We start from the raw sequence: 18808 nt of genomic DNA, 5'->3' as shown, positions 1-18808 counted from the left end.
TGGGCACTCAAGAGACCTCAGGCACTGAACTAGGGGCTGGAATGCTCTCCTGGACAAAGGGGTCCCAACAGGCACACAGGGCAAGTGCTGTGAACCCTGGCCAAGGACTCTTTATGCCTATTCCCTAGGAGAGATGTAGTAGCAACTTTGGGGTATCTATTCTAGGATGAACGTGTAGGCCTGGGACTTGTCCTCTTGCTCTGCCTCCATCCCATTGCTGATTGGACTAGGGACAGGCACCTGAACTAGATTGGACCCATCAGATTCTGACTCCTAGACCCTGTTCAGTGAAGCCATTTCAGTCCTCCTGTCCTCAGATTCCAACAGAAAGGCCCAGTCCCCCTCCCCCTTTTTCTTTTTTGAGACAGGGTCCCGTTACATAGTTCAGGCTGGCTTTGAATCACTATGTAGCTCAGGCTGGCCTTGAACTCACAGTGCTCCGCCTGCCTCTGCCTCCTGAGTGCTGGGATTACAGGTGTGGGCCACCTTGGCAGGCTACAGGCCCAGTCTTTTAGAGCCTAGCTGAACGCTGTGTTCCTCTTCCAAACCAGGCTCTGGGGTCTGCTCCAGCGGCCCAGAAGGACAGTTTATGAGGCCCAGGGAGGTCTGCTCTGTGAAAGATCCTGGATGGAAACCTCTACAACACAAAAAGTGACCTGGCTGGAAGCTAGAGACAGCTCTATTGAGAGGAAGAGCAGTGGGTGGGACTTGAATCCCCAGGGTGGGTGTGGAGGGGCTCCCAGAAATGGCGGATAGGGGGTGAAGCAGGACAGGGTCCGAGTGACAAATCCAGATAGCTGCAAAGCAGCCAGGCTTGTTTCAGATGTGGTCCTTCCGCAGCACGATCCCTGGGCTAAAGGCGGCCCCCAGCGGCCAGTGGCGGATCTCGTGACGATGAGACGTGACCAGGTAGTCGAAGTAGTTGATACTAAGTTTCCGAGCGATGTGACGTCCCAGATACTCCATGTGCTTCGGGAAAGGGTGATGGTCGGGTCTCCAGGCACTGGACGCGCCTCTTGGGCACCTCCAGCCCGGCCCTCCCCAGACGCTCTCGCAGGGCTGGGACATACCCTCTCCGAGCGAAATGGCCCCACCTAAAGATCCCAAAAACTGACCGCTGTCATTTTCTGTAGAAGAGGGTGCGTGTCTGGAGCTCGACCCACCTCATAGCGCTCTGACAGCTGAACTAGCACCAGTGGCTCCAGCTTGTGGCCGCACAGGACCAGTCGAAAGAAGCGCCTTCCTTTGGCTGGCGAGGGGAGAGGCGGCTCAGCCCGGGTCTCGGGGCGGGACCCAGGGGCGGGGCCTTCAGGGGGTACCTCCAGGGCGGACCCCGGGGCGAGGTGGGCCTTCTAGAGGAGGCCCGGGGGCCTTCAGTACAGGACTCCGGGGCCAGGCCATCCATGCCACGGTCCATCTGTCCTCTCCCACCCATCTGCCCACCCACCCGGCAGCCCGCCGCTCGAATCACCGTCAGAGCTGAGCGCCAGGCGCACGTAGACCAGGTGCATGGGACCCTGGCACACGGTGCGGCCCCGGATGGAGAAGTGGTACATGCCACAAGTATGGTTCAGCACCAGGCGGCGCCGTGGGAGCGACGAGACCAGCAGCCACAGGCCCACGCACATGCCATAGGCCGAGATGCCCCAAGCCAACTGCTTCTCCGTCTGAGGGGACATTGGTACGGACCAACTGATGGCCACAGCTTGGGGACTGGGTGTGTGGGGGGGTGTTCGGTGCTGGGGGTTGGAACCAGAAGAGCAGACCTGCTTGAGGATGTCTAAACTGACCAGGACCAGGCAGACAACGAAGAGCAGAGTCCCCTTCCAGAGCGTGTCCAGGTAGTACTCTAGCACAAAGACTGCAAGTGTACAGGTGAAGACAACCTCAGTTGCCCACTGCCACAGCCCCCAGTGCCCTGGGCACAGCCTGGGAGCACCTCCTCGCCCTGCCCAATCCCCCTCCGGGCGCCCTCCACCCTGTCCTCTGCCCTCTGCCCTCCTACCGCCAGGCTGCTGCTGTGTGAATGGGTAAAAGCTGTTATTCTTGAGGCGCCTGGCCAGATGCCGCTCCGTGCAGAAGAGGCTGAGGGACCAGAGCTTGAAGCGGCTGCCAGTGGAGGATGTGGGCAGGCCACTGGCCCAGCCTTTGGGGTTCTGGGTTAGGCAGAGGTTGTCAGTCTGGCAGCTTGCCACTGTCACTGCCCACTACCCACAGTCACACTCCTACCTGGAACAAAATCTCCAGGATGGTAGCCTGAGAAGGAGCAGGTGCTCCCAGGGGAATGAAGCCAGGGAGCAGCCCAAGCTGGGCCTCACAGGGGTTCTAGAAGTTCTGGGTGATAGGTTCTAGAAGGGGGCCTTTGTTGACCACCCCTTCTTCATGGACATGCATTTTTTGGCTGTCCATCCCACCTGGAACCTGTTGCAGTCTGGTTCACAGTCCTCACTGAAGGGTGGGTGCCTGGATACCCTGGGCCTATAGGTTGCACAGGAAGCTGCAGGAAGGCATCTCTCTGAGAACCCTATGGCTGAACAGAGCCCCTGCCTCTCCACAGTCATTCTGTCCCCACTTCCTCCTAGACAGCTCACTCAGGGTCGTGAGATGGGACACACAATAGCAGGGTAAAACCTAGCAGTAAGCATGAAAAGGCAAAGACAGCTGCTGGATCAGGAACTCTAGGCCCATCCCAACAACACAGGATCCATCAGGTATAATCCATTCCTCACCCAAGGACCACACAAAATTCCTAAAAACATTTTATTGAGACAAAATGTTCAAACATCCCAAACTAGGAAAGACTGCAGGACAAGGGTAGCCAGGTTTAGTCAGGAACCGCCTAGCTGGGGGAGGCATGGCTGGTGAGCAGCTGCTCCAGACACCACTGGACTTCCTCCACACCCCGGTAGGCTCGTTTCAGGCCCCTGGGGAGGCAGCGGCAGGATTCCAGGTTGAGATACAGCAGGCTGGGGCAGCTACTGACCACAGTGCTGTGGATAGGGCAGACCAGAGGGAAGTGAGCTGCTGTCCAGAGAACCTGGGCTCTGATGGGCTGCAGACAACCAGGGATCCCTGTGCTCTAGCCCTGGCCTGCCATTCACAGTAATCCAGGCCCAAGCCCAGTACCTTGGCATCCCCAAGGCCAGTGCTAAGAAGGAACTTGGTCCTTCTTAGACCCCCTTCTCAGACCCTGGAATCATCAAGCCAGGCAGCACACTACCTCAGGGCCCCAGATGGATAGGGCAGGAAGCAAAACTAGTTCCAAGGGAAAGGGATGCTGACCTGACCGTGTTTGGTGTGACCCGGGTAGCCCTGAGGTTGAGGGAGCACAGGGCTGGGTGTGAGCCCGAAGGGGTGCCTGAGAAGGCAGCCAGTGCCTGCTCCAGATCCTTCTCGCTGAAGCCCTGGCCACTCAAGTCCAGTTCGCGCAGGGTGTGGTACCACTTCTGGGTCAACAAGGAGCTGCCCTCCTTGACTAGAGTCAGCCGGTCAGATACACCATACAAGCCCAGGTGCAGCTGCTCCAGCTCTGACATGAGAGAAGTAGGCATGGGCCACAGGGTAGGCAAGGGCCATATCCCACCTACCTAGCCATCACCCCAGAAAAGCTGACCTGGACATGGCAGATCATGCAGGCCAGCAGGTGTAATACGTGTACAGCCACGAAGATCCAGCAAGCGCAGGTTGGGGGAGCCATGTAGCAGGCGGCCCAAGACCTCGTTGCTCACAAAGTTGCAGGTGGAGCTGGCCAGGCAGAGCTCCTCAAGGCTGGGGAAGCCTGGTCCCAGGGCTACCCCTCTCCCAGAAGGCTTGGGCAGCCATGTCAGATTCAGCAGCCGTAGCACCTGGAGGCAAGGCTCAGGCTGCAGGGAGGGAGGGGGTTGACAGGTGGGAAAGGCAGGACATCAGGTACCTGCAGCTGGGGGCAGCCTTTCTGCAGAGCCTCAATAGGCAGCTGCAAGGGAGTGTTGTTGTGGTTGATGCTGGTGCTCACTTCCAGGACTTGTAGGTGGGGGCAGCAGCTGCTCTGCAGAGGTGAAACACAGTGGGTCATCAGCCTGGCAGCAGTTGCCAGCTCAGGATCTGACTTTGCCCCACCCCCACTGCCAACCTACCAGCAGTGCACCCAAGATGGCTGTTGTCTGGGAGCTGTAAGTCAGCCATAGCTTGCGCATTCGGGACCCTGCCTCCTCCAGAAAGCTTACCACAGCTGTGGACTCCACCTGGGGACCCACGACAGAGGTGCCTGTCACCTGGGCCCAGTCTTCTTCAGGGCCCCTTGGGACACAGGGCTCACCATGGAGTGCTGTAGGTTCAGGCTGTGGAGCTGGCCACAGGCTTTAGCTAGCATGACCAGAGTGTCAGCAGTCACAGCGTGGCAGTCTGAAAGCTTGAGGAAGGTGAGCCGAGGACAGGACTCGCTAACCAGCTATGGGAAGACACAGGCCACATGGGGAGAGGGCAGGCAAAGGTCCACAGAGAAAGACACTGGTGGTCATGACAATCCTACTGTACAGCCCCAGCTATGACCTGTGTTCTGCCCATGTCATGCACACCTGGGTGCCTCTAGAACTGGCCCCCTCCTGCTGAAGGGTGACAGCAGAAAACCTAGACATCCCCACAGAGAAGCACTGAACCACTCCCTGGAAGTTCTGGACAACCCCAAGTGTTACAATTTGTGTGCAGGACAGCCTTGAGTGCTCACCTTCAACACAGGGTGTACCTGAGACTTCCAGTGGATGAGGGTCAGCCTCTGCAGCTGTGAGAACCTGGGCGACATAGAGGCCCAGCTGCACTAGTGTTCCCACGCTGCCCCTGCAGCCAGTGTCCTCCCCTCCCCACTAACGTAGGCAGACAGAGGGGTAAGAGCAGGGGCCCCTCACCGATTGGGCATGAGCCACTCCAGGGAAGCAAGAAGCTTCTTTTCCGCCTTGACATTGCCCTTGACAGCGCGGCCAGCCAGCGGGGGCGACAGAGTCACGGTATGCCAGAGCGCGGGCTGGGAGGCAGCCTCGTGCCAGCGGCGGCACACACGCGCAGCCCTGGGAGAACAGTTCGTTGAAAGTGCCCTGCGTTTTGGGGGCGATGCCCGCGACAGGGTTTACTAATGGGGAGTCGATCTGCCCCTAACCAACAGCCCAGTGGAGACCTCTGCTCAAAGCCCAGTTCCTGGGGTTCCAAGTGAATTCCCGATACACGCCGGAGCACAAGTGTATGGCACTAAGACACTTTCACCCTCTGCGGCATCCAGCCACCCTCGCCGTGGGCTACCGCCAGAAATCCACCTGCAGCTTACACGAGGTGGGGTAGTATACCTGCCGAGGAAAGGCATGGGCCCATCGGCTGCTACCAGCAGGCCGAAAATTTCTACCAGGACCTCCAAAGGAATGCGGTCTCCCCAGCCCGCGTCGGGCCCTTGCTCCGGAGCGGGCGCTGGCTCAGGTCGGGGCCGGGGCCTGGGCTTGGCCGCTGCGACAGAGCCCGACGGCGGAGGCCGCTGAGCGCGGCGGGAGGCGCGCCTATGCGCTCGGGCGCGGGAGGGCCCCAGACCGGGCAACACGAGCAGCATGCTGTCTGCCTGCATTAGGTGGTACTCAGAGCCGCTGGGCGCCAGCCGGTCCCACCACCAGTCCTCGGCAGAGCGGTCCCGCGACCCGACCAGCAGCGAGCTCCGGGCTCGGCGGATGGCTCTGCGCCGAGGTCTCCGAGCCGGTGGTGGAGCCATTGCCGATGATGGCGTCGTGGGCGGAGCGGAAGTAGGATCTGGCGGAAGGGGCGGAGCCACCTATCCCTGTCTTCCCCTGGGGCTCCGCTGGGAGACCTGTCCAAAACTCCGCTTCCGGGGAGGGCGGGCCGGCGCAGCGACGGTAGCTCGGCGGGTCAGCGGAGTGCACCTCCAGGTCTGCAGGGCTTTGTCGGGAGCCGGGATTTCGCGCTTGCTGGCAGGAAGTCAGCCACAGAGCAGGCAGCGCTGGGGCCACGCCTCGGACGCTGTCGGCCACAGCCCTTCGCCAGCGGCAACTCTGGGTTCGTAGAAGCCCCTCGAGTGCTCTCGGTTCCCGGGTTGTCGTGAGAAGGCTGCAGTGTTTTGGCAGTGCAGAAGGCTGGTCCTCTGTGGCTAACAGGGTCCGCTGAGCTCCTTTCCTCGACCAATCCCCGTGCTGCGCCTTGTGCGGGCTCCGTGGTATGTGCGGCCACCGGCTCCCATCACCCCCTGTCCCCTCCAGGTGCCCCAGAGACCTGCTCTGTCTCTGCCCCTGTCCCGCATGCTTGTCTGTTTCCTTCCAGCTGGAAGAGGTCTTCCAAGGCCAGAAGAGCAAGAGTGTCTTAGGACCTTGGTGGAGAGAGAGTGGCCTGCGACTTTCACCCTGCCCTGGAGAGCCCTCTTTGGCCTCATGGCAGCACCGCCGCTGGGCCGTCTGGTGCTGACCCACCTGCTGGTGGCCCTCTTCGGCATGGGCTCTTGGGCTGCTGTGAATGGCATCTGGGTGGAGCTGCCCGTGGTGGTGAAAGACCTCCCAGAGAGTGAGTGGAGAGGTGGGGAGGCGGGACTGAGGCTGTTCTTTGTCTCTCCTCCAGGTGCCCTGACGCAGCCTCCTCCCCCTCTACAGGTTGGAGCCTCCCCTCGTACCTCTCTGTGCTTGTGGCGCTGGGGAATCTGGGTCTGCTGGTGGTAACCCTGTGGAGGCAGCTGGCCCCGGGCAAGGGCGAGCGGGTCCCCATCCAGGTGGTGCAAGGGCTGGGCATAGTGGGCACAGCCCTGCTGGCCCCTCTGTGGCACCACGTGGCCCCAGTGGCTGGGCAGCCCCACTCTGTGGCCTTTCTGACATTGACATTAGTGCTGGCACTAGCCTGCTGTGCCTCTAACGTCACTTTCCTGCCCTTCCTCAGCCACCTGCCACCTCCTTTCTTACGGTCTTTCTTCCTGGGTCAAGGCCTCAGTGCCCTCCTGCCCTGTATGCTGGCCCTCATTCAGGGTGTGGGCCGCCTTGAGTGCCTGCCTGCTTCGGCCAATGGCACCTCTGAGCCCATCTACTTCCCTGAGCTTTTTTCTGCCAGCACCTTCTTCTGGGCACTGACTGCCCTTCTGGTCACTTCGGCTGCCGCCTTCCAGGGTCTCCTGCTGTTGCTGCCATCACCACCGTCTGTACCCACAGGCGGTCCAGCGCAGGGCCTGCGAGTGAGAGAACCAGGAGTGGAGGAGGAAGAGGAAGAGGTTTCACCATTGCAGGAGCCACCAAACCAGGCAGCAGGCACCACTGTCAGCCCAGACCCTAAGGCCCATCAGCTGTTCTCAGCCCGCGGTGCCTGCCTGCTGGGCCTGCTGGCCATCACCAGTGCACTGACCAATGGTGTGCTGCCTGCTGTGCAGAGCTTTTCCTGCTTGCCCTATGGGCACCTGTCTTACCACCTGGCAGTGGTACTGGCCAGCTGTGCCAACCCTCTTGCCTGCTTTTTGGCCATGGCCATCCTGTGCAGGTGCGTGAAGGCCCCAAGCCCTGACGGGAGAAACTCAGGGGACTGGATCCTGCACAGCCAGTCCTGAATCTTAGCCCATCCCTGGCAGGTCCCTGGCAGGGCTCTGTGGGCTCTTTCTGCTGGGCATGCTCTTTGGGGCCTACTTGATGACATTGGCAGTCCTGAGCCCCTGCCCTCCTCTAGTGGGCACCTCTACAGGCATGGTCCTTGTGGTAAGTACAGAAGAGATGAGAGATGGGGAAAGCTTGCCCTAGGGTAGGAGTATCACACACCCAGCCTGCTGCTGTGACTCTCCCCTCAGGTGCTGTCATGGGTGCTGTGTATGGGCCTGTTCTCATATGTCAAGGTGTCGATAAGCTCCGTGCTACATGGTGGGGGCCGGCCAGCATTGCTAGGAGCTGGCGTGACCATCCAGATGGGCTCCCTGCTTGGTGCTGTTGCCATGTTCCCTCCTGCCAGCATCTACCACGTATTCCACAGTGGACAGGATTGTGTGGACTCATGTGGCCGCTGAACTTGAGCAGGTGGGAACTCATGCCACCCTACTTGTCTCCACCTGGGGCTTCCATAAGTCCCTGAGTACCTGCAAGTGGCCCCGGGAGGCTGACCACACGCTGACCCACTCAGGGCACTGGCACACTCCACGGGAGACCCTGGCACTTCAGGCCAGGGTGGGGACCAAAGAACAGGAATGGGTTGAAACCTAGGGCCTTTGTGTGGCTTTGCAGAATAAAACATCTTTATTCAGTGGGCAGTGGTTAATCCCATGAGCACTTCTCCCTGTATAGGCCAGCTGGCCTCCCAGGAGCTTTCTGTGGCCTATTCAGCAGGTACTGTCTCTCTCCTCAGGTCTTGGCTGCTCTCTTAGATTCTGGAATCACCCCTTGTTTCTTGGAACTGCCTTGCAGGGGAAGGCCAGTTCCCAGGGCCTTCGTGGGCTTATAGGCAATGTGGTGCCTCTTCTGCGTGGAGCCTGTCTGATAAGTAGCAGCCAATGCTCCTTAGCATCTCTCAGTGTGAGGGTCAGGCAGGGTTGGGTTGTGACCTGCTGAGGTTCCTACTGCCCTTTCATGACCTGGGAATGACCATACTTGCCCATTGGCTGCCCAGGAATGTCCTGCCAGGGAATTTACACCTGGCTTTGGTACAGTGTCCAGGCACAGAGGGTTGCAGTGAGGAAACTTAGAAGATCCAGGAACTTTTAGTCTGAGAGCATTACCTCCCAATCTACAAGCCACCAACTTCTAGTTTCCAGGTCTTCCTGCCATCACAGCCCCCACATGCTCTGTTGAGCCAGACATGCTGCATCTGCCCCCTGGGCTGCTGGCAGAAGGCTGGTCCCAAGCAAGCTGAGCCTTTGCTTATTACTTAGTTTTTTGGGGGTTTTTTTGGTACCAGGGATCGAACTTGGAACTACTGAGCTAAATCCCGCACCCTTAGTTTTGTTTTTTTGAGATAGAGTATCTGCATTGTTTAGGTGGGACTTGAACTTGTGATCCTCCTCCCTCAGCCTCCCAAGTGCTAGGGTTATAGGCATGTGTCCTTGTGCCTGGCTAGGCCTTTGTTTCGTGGCATCTTCAGGGAGTATTCTTTCAGTGGGCCTATCCTGGGCTTGATGTGCTGTGCTCAGCTGGGGCACAAATGGCTCAGCACTGGAGCTCCCTGCTGGGAGGGCCACTGGAAAGCAGTTGAGCCAGGCAAAGACTGTAGTATTCCCAGGAGGGTATCTGGGTTTCTGCCTCCTTGTCTTGCAGGCAGGCAGGAGAGGGCTGTGGGAAACACATCCTCCCCAAGTAGCAGAACCCTGAGCTGTAAACCAGTGTGACTGGCCCAGTGTGAGTCCTCATTCTCACGGAGGAGGTTCCTGCTGCTGTAGAACAGAAGGCCAGAAGAGTGGTTCTCACCCGTGCTGACTGTGTTCCTTCCTGCCATTTTTCTAGTCTGAATGCTTTTCTGAATTTTTTCTTTTTCTTTCTTTTTTTTTTTTTTTTTGATATCCGGGATCGAACTCGGGACCTTATGCTTTCAAGGCAGGTGGCGGAACCACTGAGCTAAATCCTCCCCCCTTTTTTTAGAGTAGGGAAAATTATTGAGAGAAAGAAAGCTTCTGTCTAAGAGATAGAAGGGGAACCAGAAAGTGGGTTCCCCCGCTTTTCTGAATTTGAGAACCTCCTGTCCTTGACTTGGTTGGCCCCATGGCTTGGCAGGACTAGCTGAGTAAGGCATTCCAAGGCAGCTCAGCCCAGTCCTGAGATAGAGGAGAGCATCTCAACAAGGTTGCTTCCGTCTGGAGAGCAGGCAGGTACTGAGGTGGTGAAGGTTGGGGTGAGCTTCAGGAGTTGCCCAAGGTGGTTAGTGGAGAGAGAGAACCAAAAGGATGGGGCTGAGGTGGGTGGAGTCAGTAGGACTGCTAAGGTCAGCAGGACTTACCCCCATGCTGCCTTCTCTTCCAGCACTCTGCCCCTGTCCACCTGGGCTGGAGGCTGGTGAGGCCCCTCCCAGCTCTTCTCTGACCTCCTTATCACAGTAGATGATCAGAGGTTCCTGCAGCCTCCATCCTGGAGCCACAAGTGCTGTGTCCAGAGTGGGCCATAGAGGAGTGAGAGGCATGTCCAACCCTGCAAACATGCATGGACTCCTGCAAAGAAGGGGCCTGGGCTGGAGCTAGGCACGCTGAGGAACCCACTGCTATTTGAAGTCTCCAGGGCTTTCCTGTCGTGCTCCAGGAAATGGGACAAGGGTCAAAATAACAAGGGGAGAGAGATAACAAGCCCAGGACTGAGGCAGTTCCATCAAGCATATGACCCTTCACACACCACAGGGACCTGCTTGGAGGAGACCTCCCCAGGGAAGGCAGTATCTGAGGCCCAGAGGGCATGAGTAGGAGCGAGATAGAGCCCCCAGGCCCACTGTTCTCTTTCCACCACGAAGAAAAGTCTCCTTGGTACCTTGAAGTCAGAGAAGGGCCAGCCTCCTTACCCAACCCTTGAGTGCTGGGACAAGGCTAGCATGGCTCTGATAGAATGACAAGGTGGGGCCTATCACTCTTGGCACACTGGGGCCCTAGACAGGTGTGAGTTCTGCAATGGTAGGTGTGAACCGGGAGAATAGACAACCCCACCTTCAGATGTTTGTTGGTTGGTTGGTACCAGGAATCAAACTCAGGGCCTTGAGCTTACTAGGCAGGTGCAGTGCCACTTAGCTAAATCCCTGGCCCTCCAGCCTCAAATGTGCATCTGCTTAGATCCCCTCTCCTGGCTTGGGGACAGGACAGTGGGCTTAACAACACTCTGTGGAATCCAAAGGGAATTCTCAACTTCCTTGTGGCCAAAAAATAAGAGTATGGTGGCACATGCCTGTAACCCCAGCACTTGAAGAAACTGAGGCAGGAGGATCACTGTGAGTTCAAGGCCAGCCTGAGCTACATAGAAGACCTTGTTTTTTAAAAGAAAGAACCAGGGGCGGGATTTAGCTCAGTGGTTCCGGCGCCTGCCCTGCAAGTGAAAGGGTTCAATCCCTGGTACCAAAAAAAACACAAAAAACAAAGCTTTTGTACATAGGGAGGGGAGAGGGCTTGGGGGGAATGGGATAAAATTTTTAAAAATGAAATTTATTTTTATCAAAAGGATATGGGAGTGGTCAGGGACGGATATGGCCATCCACATTTGGGAATCAACTTCTCTGTGCCCCGCCCCAGGAGGGAGACCTCATTGCCCACCTCCATTGGATCTGGACTACTGCACTTTTCACTGCAGCTTCTGAGACCTTAGAGGCCACTTGGGTTCTAGTGGGGGTTAATCAAAGCACCTCAGGGGAATAAATCAGTCCACCGTAAGATCTGTCTTGGGGGTATCAATTATCTTAATAACTATTAAAATTACTCAAAAGTTTTGAAGGAGCTTGCCCAAGAATGAAGGTACCCAGAAACAAACAGAGCAAAGAGGTAGAGAAACGGAACATCATGGAGTCATCTGGGTCCACCTGTGCCAAAAGCTACCCCAGCCCTCTGGATCTTCCCACTCAAGCTCCCATAGACCCCCAGATTTCTAAAAGTATACCTGATTCATCTTCCGAGTTCTCATCCCCACCCCAGGCCCTTATTTCTCCAATTGCCTGCATTTCCTAGCCTTCACACTACTTTTACTCTAGTTCCCCTAGTTTGCTTAAGCAACAGCCCTAATGGTAACTCCCAGGGACTGAGGAAGAGACCACCACCCATCTCATCACCATCACAGTTCTGGCACATCTAGGGCGCAGGGGCAGGCCCACTAATGTCTGAGCATGGCTGACTCCTGGCTTGGTAGAAGATTGGTGGCTTTTTATTCAGAAACAAAGAACTGTGATGTTCTTCATTCTGAGAACCCTAGAGCAAAGCCTGATGATACTAGCTTGGGCAGGGAGCCAACTGCTCAGCAGAGTGCCCTGGAAGGAGTGTACACTCAGCACAGTGGACCCCTAAACAAGGTATGATGGTTTAGAACTAGTGTCCCCCAAAAGTCTCATGAGTTGGGAGGTGGGACCTACCTGATCAGAAGAGGCAGGTCACTGGGAGCCTGGCCTAGAAGGTTGTATTCCATCTCCTTTTTCTCTCTCTGCTTCCTGGCCTGGTTGAACAGCTTTCTCCCCAAGGACTTTCTACCATGCTGTTTCTGCCTTGAAGCCAAACATGGACTGAACCCACTGAAACTGTGAGCCAAAATAAACCCTGCCTCTTTCAAGTTGAGGCTGTTATGTATTTTGTCCTCTCAACAGGAAAATGACTAATACACCAAGGCCAAACTAGCAAGTGTGCCCTTGACTTCCCTTGTGTGGCCACCTTGGGGCTCTGTTGAGGTGGTTCAGCTGAGGAAGGTCCTGCCAACTTCTCAGTGGGCCTAGCTCTGATGTTCTGGGAGGGTCAGATGCCAGGGAGCCTGACTCAAGGCAGGAAGGTAATCAGGGACATACTCAGTAAGGGAGCTGAGGGTAGGAGTCTGGGAAAGGAGCCAGGAGAATGGTTAATCAAAGCACCTCAGGGGAATAAATCAGTCCACCGTAAGATCTGTCTTGGGGGTATCAATTATCTTAATAACTATAATATCTTAATAACTTAATTAATAACTATAATATCTTAATTAACTTAATAACTATTAAAATGACAAGAACTATATGTCCAAAAGTCTGAGCATTCTGGTATGTCAAGACTGTGGGAGAGCTGGGGATGTAGTTCAGTGGCGTCACGCCTGTGGGAGAGGGCTTTCACCATAGTCTCCACAGTCCAAGGAAATTAAGATGCTTGGGGGATGGGAACCAAGGGTTAAAGAAAGTAGAAGCTAAGCAGGGCATGGTGGCACACACCTATAATCCCAGCACTTGGGAGACTGAAGCAGGATTGCTGTGAGTTCGAGGCCAGCCTAGGCTCCATAGTGAGCTCAAGGGCAGTCTGAACTACATAGAGAGAACCTGTCTCAAAAAAACCCCAAAACCAAAATAAAACAGAGCTCAAGGAAAAAAAAAAAAAAAACAGACCTTAAGGTATAGCTCAATAGCAGAATATCTGCTTAGTATGTTTTATCCATAGCATTGCAAAAGTAAAGATTTTGAGAGCCAGGTCCTGAGTTTGATTCCCAGTACTGGAAACAAACAAACAAACAAAAGAATAAATAAGGGCTGGGGTTATATCGCTTCTACCTCTTGGATTTGACTAAAAGTAAAAACTAAAGATTTTGAATAAACAAAGCACATTATTGGGGTCTCTGGTGGGAAACTGTGTTTAGAGTATACCTTCTCAAGGTATTTGATTGTTCAGCTTGGTGCCTGTCATTTTCTTTCAACTATTTTACTGTGTATTTGTAGATAACCAAATAACAATACAAACAATTCTTTTTTTTTTTTTTTTTTGGTACTGGAGATCAAACTCAGGACCTTGTGCTTGTGAGGCAGGCTCCGGAACCACTGAGCTAAATCCCCAGCCCCTTTTTAAAAATTTGGTGGGTTTTTTTGTTTTTTGGTATCGGGGATTGAACTTGTGACCTTGTACTTTCGAAGCAGGCACTGGAACCACTGAGCTAAATCCCCGAAACAATTCTTTTGCTTGCGCAGCAGGCTGTGAGACCACTGAGCCAAATCCCTGGCCCAGCAATTCTTTTTTATAGACCTGAAAGTAAATTCTGTCTCTTGAAGGTTTAATTGATTTCCCTTGGCCAGTGGTGGAAAAAGCCACTGCTAAGTTACTTTCAAAAGGCCTTATTGTGATTCTTTGACTTCTTAAAACATCCCCAGCCTCCCATTATTAATGATGTTGCGGCTGGGAGCCAGGTACCACCCCAAGGGTGATGGTGGGGGCTAACACATTTCTGCTGCAGGAGGGCGGCTCTCTGGGATTTGTAAACTTCATACCAATAGAAAATTAGAGATATAAAGTTTAAGGAAAGGAAGATATTTTATTGGACACTTTATTGGAAAGGAGAAACAGGGCCGGGGATTTAGCTCAGTGGTTTCAACGCCTGCTACGCAAGCGCAAGGACCCGAGTTCGATCCCGGTACCGAAAAAGGAAGAAGAAAAAAAAAAGAAAGGAACAAGTAGGAAAGATAGCTACCATGATAAATCAGAGTAGGGGGCTCCAGAAAGGTAGATGACCTGAGGGAGGGCCCTTTATTCTTAGCTGCTTTTTTTTTTTTTTTGGTATCGGGGATCAAACTCAGGTCCTTGTGCTTGTGAGGCAGGCGCCAGAACCACTGAACTAAATCTCCGCCCCCTCTCGGCTGCTTTTTATTGGGTATTAGGATCCTGTCTAGGATCTGTCATAATTTGATTGGCTATTTTAGGCCCTAGGGTCCCACCCCACATACTACCATTGGTTTGTTAAGAGGGCTTTACATACAAGGTTGAGTTAGCAGTTAAGTAAAGGGAAACATAGTGAAAATAGAAAAATATATGTATATGCTGTCTTTTAAGTGGCCTCCCCTTGTCTTCTTTGTAAGGTGGAGAGAGATAGCAAGGCTGATTTGATTAGGGCACCTGCCTGGCTTATCAGGGTTTTTTTCTTGTCTTGTTAATTGCTTTCTCCTTGTCTTGTTAACTCTTTCTAGTCAGGATTAGCCAAAAAGCTTATTGAGGGCTTTATCCTATTATTTCTGTGTCTGTCTGTCCTCTTTCTCTACAATGACTAATCAACTCTACCGTATGCTAATGGTGTGTTCTAAGAATAATAGTCTTACCTTTTTTTCTAGGCAGTTTTGTAGGTCTTCCCCTTACAAGCAATGGCTTCCCTGACAGCCCAGGGATAATGTCATGTCCTTAGTGCTGTGCTATGCCTCATAGGCTGCTTAAACCCAGGCAAGTGTTTTGTTCTGTGAGTTTTGTTTTTGTTTTGTACTCAAGATTGAACACAGGGCCATCACATTTAAATTTTAAATTTTTAGGGTCGGGGATTACTAGGAGTTCAAGGCTAACCATGGCTACATAGTGAAGTTCAACTCCAGCCTGAACTACATAGCAAGATCCTGTCTCCAAGAAAAACAAAGGCGGGGTGGGGGGGGGGGTTGGGGATGTAGATCAGTGCCAAGCTCATGGTTTCACCTCATGATATTGAAAATAAAAAAGGTCTATTGCAAGTACTGTGAGACAGAGTAAAGAGGCAGACAGATCCAGGATTGTAGAGTGTAATTTACTAGGGATTCACTGATAGTAGTGTGGTCCTGGGTGGCTGTAAGACCAGTTTATCCCTGTGATTTGGGTCAGAAGGAGGGGCATATATATTTGTCAGGACAAAAGAGACTTGATCTAAGCCAGAATGTTTATCTCAAGCTTATATCAAAGAGTCAAGCACATTACAGCTGCTGATGTGCCAGGGTCCAGTCATAAAGCTCCATGAACCATTCTAATAGTTTTATTTACAACATGTTGGGAAATCAACCAAGGCTACTCAAGGACAGTCACAGTCACAGCAGTTGTGACTCAGAATGGCTGTAGTCAGGTCAAATTCAACCCCTATAGACTGAAGTCATTTAAAACATGTTCTATGACCATAAGTTAGAAATTAATTTTAAAAACTAGAAAGCAAGGGCTGGGGATTTAACTCAGTGGTTCTGGTGCTTGCCGCTCAAATGCAAGGACCCTAGTTCGATCCCCAGTACCAAAAACAAACAAACAAACCAAAACTAGAAAGCAATAACAGAAGGAGAGGTGCGAGATTCATAACTTTTATGTGGGAAAAGTAAATACATTCCTAAATAGCCAAAAAAGTTATAAGGGAAGAATGAATGTACTACCTGCCACAACTTACAAGGTGAATTGAAAGGAGTGGTAAGAGGAAAACTTAGGGCTAGGGGCACAGCTCAGTGGCAGAGTGCTTGCCTAGCATGTGTGAAGCCCTAGGTTCAATCCCTAGGACCAAAAAAGAGAAAAGCTTGTAATAGTAAACTTCTGTATTTAAAAATTAGCACTTTTGTCTAGCTGAATCCAAGGTTGGGGTCACCTCTAAACAAGGACAGGGCCTGGGTGTAGCTCAGTGGTAGAACAATTGACTGGCATGCACAAGGCCCTGAGTTCAATCCCCAGCACCAACCAACCAATCAACCAACAAACAAAAGCAAAGACAGTAGTTTGCAAAGGCAGAGGCTGGTTGGGATTCCAAAGAAAGAAGCAGCAACACTGGGTGATCAGTCCATGGTGCACATCTGTGTGGAAACCAGGCTTAGTAATGTCTATTTCAGTGTTGTATGAAAGGAGAGAAGGTTAGCAATGTCTATTTCAACTCCTTTTCCCCATAGGACAGTGCTCCAGTTCTTTTTTGTTGCTGTTTAACAGTTTACTCTATGGGACACAGCACATTTTGTTTGCTTGTTTATTAATTGATAAGCGTTTGTTTTTTTCTACTATTTGACTGATATAAATAATGCTGCCACGAACATTCATATGTAACAGATTTGTGAAGTTGTGTGTTTCCATTTCATGCAGAAGTGGAATTTCTGTGCCTTATGATCACTCTGTAACTAATAATTTCATATGTTCCGAAGTTGCTAGACTGTTTTCCACATGGTTGCCCCATTTCCTTCTTTCTTTCTTTCTCTTCTTATTGTTATTATTTCTTTTTTCTTTGGTTTTTTCAAGACCGGGCCTTGATACTTAGGCCAGGTTGGCCTTAAACTCATGGATATCCTCCTGCCTCAGTCTCCCCAGTGCTGGGATTACAGGCATACACCACCACACCTGGCTAGGTTGCCCCATTTTCAATCCCACCGTCAATGAATGAGGATATCAGTTCCTCCCAGGATGTCAGGTGTGATGGTGCATACCTGCAACCCCTGGTAGGAGGTTTGGGACTCCAAACTGGTAGGAGAATTGGGAGTTCAAGTGTAGCCTGGGCTAAATAGTGAGACCCTATCACAAAAAATCAAATCAACCCCCTCCCAGGATTATTATTGTTTTAATATATAAAACTACGTTAAAAAAAAAAATAGAACCACCTTGGGGATTTTCCAGAGATATGTCTGTTTATCCCCCTACCCTGATATTCAGACTCTTACCCAGGCTCCTTACTCTTCTTGGTAACATAAATATTTGCAGAAGGTGCTGGTCTGTTCTGTGCTGCTGTGACAGGATTACAGACTAAGTAATTTTTAATGGACAGAAATGCAGTGGTTCTGAAAATACAAGGCCACGTCTTGGAAGGGCCCTCTTGCTGCACTCTACAGAAAGCATCATAGCAGGGGACGGGGGGTGAGAGAGAGGCTGAATTCATCCTTAGAGTGAAACTACTCCCTCCATAGTGACATTGAGAGCAGAGGCCTTTTAAGAAAGTTTTGCCTGTGAACACCAGTTTGGGGATCATATCAACACATGAACGTGGGGGGACACACTGAAACCACAGTACATAGGTTCATAGGGAATGAATCCTCCTTTTAGCCACTCTGGTCATGCAACAAGGTTTTGTCCACACTGTCACACTGAGGGGATTGCCTGCGGGCTAGGGTGACAGTGCCCAGGGTGCCAGGTGCTGTCGATAGGGCTGCCATTAAAAGGACTGCCTACCAGTGTTCTTAAGGTGGAGGAATCCAGGCCTTGTGCATGATTGGAATGATGATCTCCTACCAGGTTTAGGAAATTTAGAAGCTCACCCAAATTACAAGTTTTAAACTGGGTGTGGTGGCGCATGCCTGTAATCCCAGCACTGGGGAGGCTGAGGCAGGAGGATTGCCTCGAACTACATAGTGGGCTACCTAGTGAGTTCAGGGCCAGACTGAACTACAAAGTGAGACCCTGTCTCAAAAAAACAAAGCCAAAAAAAATAAATAAATAAAAACAAGACAAACAACAAAAAATTATAGGTCTTGTGTTTTTACCTCTATTTAGCAAATAAGAGAGATTTTGGAAGGTCCAATCCAGATATCTCTCTCTTTCTCTCTCTCTCTTTATTTTTGAGACAGGTCTCTCTTTGTGGTTCAGGCTGCCCTTGAACCCACTATGTAGCCTAGGCTGCCCTGAAGCAGGAGGATCACCACGAGCTGGAGGCCAGCCTGGGCTACACAGGGAGCTCAAGGGCAGCCTGAACTGCATAGCTAGATCTTGTCTCCAAAACAGAAGAAAGAGAAGGAAGGCCAGGCATTTAGCTCAGTGGTTTCACCACCTGCTGTGCAAGCGCAAGGACCTGAGTTCGATTCCCGATATAAAAAAAAAAATGGAGAAGGAGAGGAAGAAGGAGGAGAGGAAGGAGAAGGAGAGGAAGAAAGAGAAGCTGTCACTGGTGTTTGAGGGTAATGGGCAGTGGCTTTGTTCTCTGATTCTAAGACCATCTGGCTGTTGGAACCGTGTTATCAGTGCCAGCGATAACACAGACAGCTCATAGCAGGTGGAGCGCTCCCAGCTTATCAACATCAGGTGATTTCAGTCCATGGGAAGCCCCCTTGTTTTTCCTATAGGATGATATCTGTCTCACATCTGTACATTATTTCCAGCATTTCTTTATTCCTGTAAACCTGTGGTTCTTAAGCCTTTCTCCTCGGTTGTTGTAACAACTTTCCTGGCTCTTTCATTACCCAATGAGTTAAATAAGCATCTTGCATACACTTTCTTGGCTTCCTAGGCTGGCAGGACAAATTATTGTTTCCCTTTTCTTTTTCTTTGAAGGATAAATTATTGTACCATACTTTTAGTGAAATAAATCAGACATACATGTTTATTTATTTATTTTTCCAATATTCAGGTTTTTTGAAGCAAAACATTTATTGGTACATTTTAGGTATACATAGTAAAAACTCATCATAGGGAATTTGCACCTGTACATGATATACCCTGGTTCTTCTTTTTTTCCATTCCTCCCTCCCCTCCCTATATACAAAAGCTTTG

General features: G+C 52.1%; 3 protein-coding genes and 1 pseudogene across 16 annotated transcripts; 2 read left to right on the top strand and 2 right to left on the bottom strand.

Moving 5' to 3' along the window:
- Positions 1 to 661: 661 nt before the first annotated feature.
- Catsperq (catsper channel auxiliary subunit theta) lies at positions 662 to 2561 on the bottom strand. Its single transcript, XM_004838097.3, has 7 exons — positions 2415 to 2561; positions 2230 to 2325; positions 2006 to 2156; positions 1767 to 1861; positions 1472 to 1667; positions 1164 to 1249; positions 662 to 969 (listed from the first exon to the last, which is right to left on the bottom strand). The coding sequence occupies exons 1-7, from the start codon at positions 2559 to 2561 to the stop codon at positions 820 to 822; spliced, it is 921 nt and encodes a 306-aa protein (XP_004838154.1). The 3' UTR covers positions 662 to 819.
- A 185-nt stretch (positions 2562 to 2746) lies between these two features.
- Fbxl6 (F-box and leucine rich repeat protein 6) lies at positions 2747 to 5770 on the bottom strand. Of its 4 annotated transcripts, XM_004837726.4 has the most exons (9): positions 5316 to 5769; positions 4884 to 5042; positions 4706 to 4769; positions 4298 to 4429; positions 4116 to 4223; positions 3914 to 4027; positions 3614 to 3845; positions 3283 to 3529; positions 2747 to 2990 (listed from the first exon to the last, which is right to left on the bottom strand). In XM_004837726.4, exons 1-9 carry the CDS (start codon positions 5723 to 5725, stop codon positions 2840 to 2842), a joined length of 1617 nt encoding a protein of 538 aa, XP_004837783.1. In that variant the 5' UTR covers positions 5726 to 5769; the 3' UTR covers positions 2747 to 2839. The 4 variants fall into 4 exon arrangements, with proteins under 4 accessions (XP_004837783.1, XP_087042528.1, XP_004837785.1 ...); XM_087186402.1 differs by lacking the exon at positions 4116 to 4223 and having other exon boundaries at positions 5316 to 5770; XM_004837728.4 differs by lacking the exon at positions 4298 to 4429.
- A 70-nt stretch (positions 5771 to 5840) lies between these two features.
- Slc52a2 (solute carrier family 52 member 2) lies at positions 5841 to 12231 on the top strand. Of its 11 annotated transcripts, XR_002391620.2 has the most exons (7): positions 5841 to 6027; positions 6289 to 6525; positions 6612 to 7479; positions 7568 to 7691; positions 7781 to 8003; positions 11847 to 11943; positions 12096 to 12189. XR_002391620.2 is itself a non-coding variant. In XM_021250275.2 (6 exons), exons 2-5 carry the CDS (start codon positions 6396 to 6398, stop codon positions 7991 to 7993), a joined length of 1335 nt encoding a protein of 444 aa, XP_021105934.2. In that variant the 5' UTR covers positions 5841 to 6027; positions 6289 to 6395; the 3' UTR covers positions 7994 to 8003; positions 12096 to 12231. The 11 variants fall into 11 exon arrangements, 10 of the variants coding, with proteins under 10 accessions (XP_021105934.2, XP_021105925.2, XP_021105929.2 ...); XM_021250275.2 differs by lacking the exon at positions 11847 to 11943 and having other exon boundaries at positions 12096 to 12231; XM_021250266.2 differs by lacking the exon at positions 12096 to 12189 and having other exon boundaries at positions 11839 to 11943.
- A 3944-nt stretch (positions 12232 to 16175) lies between these two features.
- Positions 16176 to 16209, top strand: LOC147830224 (U6atac minor spliceosomal RNA; annotated as a pseudogene).
- The last annotated feature ends 2599 nt before the right edge of the window (positions 16210 to 18808 follow it).

Source organism: Heterocephalus glaber, unplaced genomic scaffold (genome assembly GCF_053883595.1).
Source record: "Heterocephalus glaber isolate CG9 unplaced genomic scaffold, H.glaber_assembly_v1.0 deba00000281, whole genome shotgun sequence".
Classification (NCBI taxonomy): Eukaryota; Metazoa; Chordata; class Mammalia; order Rodentia; family Bathyergidae; genus Heterocephalus; species Heterocephalus glaber.
The sequence above is the reverse complement of the archived record's forward strand: the minus strand, read 5'-3'. Positions and strand labels throughout refer to the sequence as shown.

Excerpts from the sequence above, each read along its gene's own strand:
- Catsperq (XM_004838097.3), bottom strand. The coding sequence starts at position 2,561 with ATGACTGTGGAGAGGCAGGGGCTCTGTTCAGCCATAGGGTTCTCAGAG. Across the intron at positions 2,326-2,414 it reads CAGACTGCAACAGGTTCCAG|AACCCCTGTGAGGCCCAGCT; the intron begins GTGGGATGGACA and ends CAGAACTTCTAG. Across the intron at positions 970-1,163 it reads AGCTGTCAGAGCGCTATGAG|CACATGGAGTATCTGGGACG; the intron begins GTGGGTCGAGCT and ends CCTTTCCCGAAG.
- Fbxl6 (XM_004837726.4), bottom strand. The coding sequence starts at position 5,725 with ATGGCTCCACCACCGGCTCGGAGACCTCGGCGCAGAGCCATCCGCCGA. Across the intron at positions 4,224-4,297 it reads TGAACCTACAGCACTCCATG|GTGGAGTCCACAGCTGTGGT; the intron begins GTGAGCCCTGTG and ends GTGGGTCCCCAG. Across the intron at positions 2,991-3,282 it reads GTCACACCAAACACGGTCAG|CACTGTGGTCAGTAGCTGCC; the intron begins GTCAGCATCCCT and ends CCCTATCCACAG.
- Slc52a2 (XM_021250275.2), top strand. The coding sequence starts at position 6,396 with ATGGCAGCACCGCCGCTGGGCCGTCTGGTGCTGACCCACCTGCTGGTG. Across the intron at positions 7,480-7,567 it reads GCCATGGCCATCCTGTGCAG|GTCCCTGGCAGGGCTCTGTG; the intron begins GTGCGTGAAGGC and ends CATCCCTGGCAG. Across the intron at positions 7,692-7,780 it reads CTACAGGCATGGTCCTTGTG|GTGCTGTCATGGGTGCTGTG; the intron begins GTAAGTACAGAA and ends CTCTCCCCTCAG.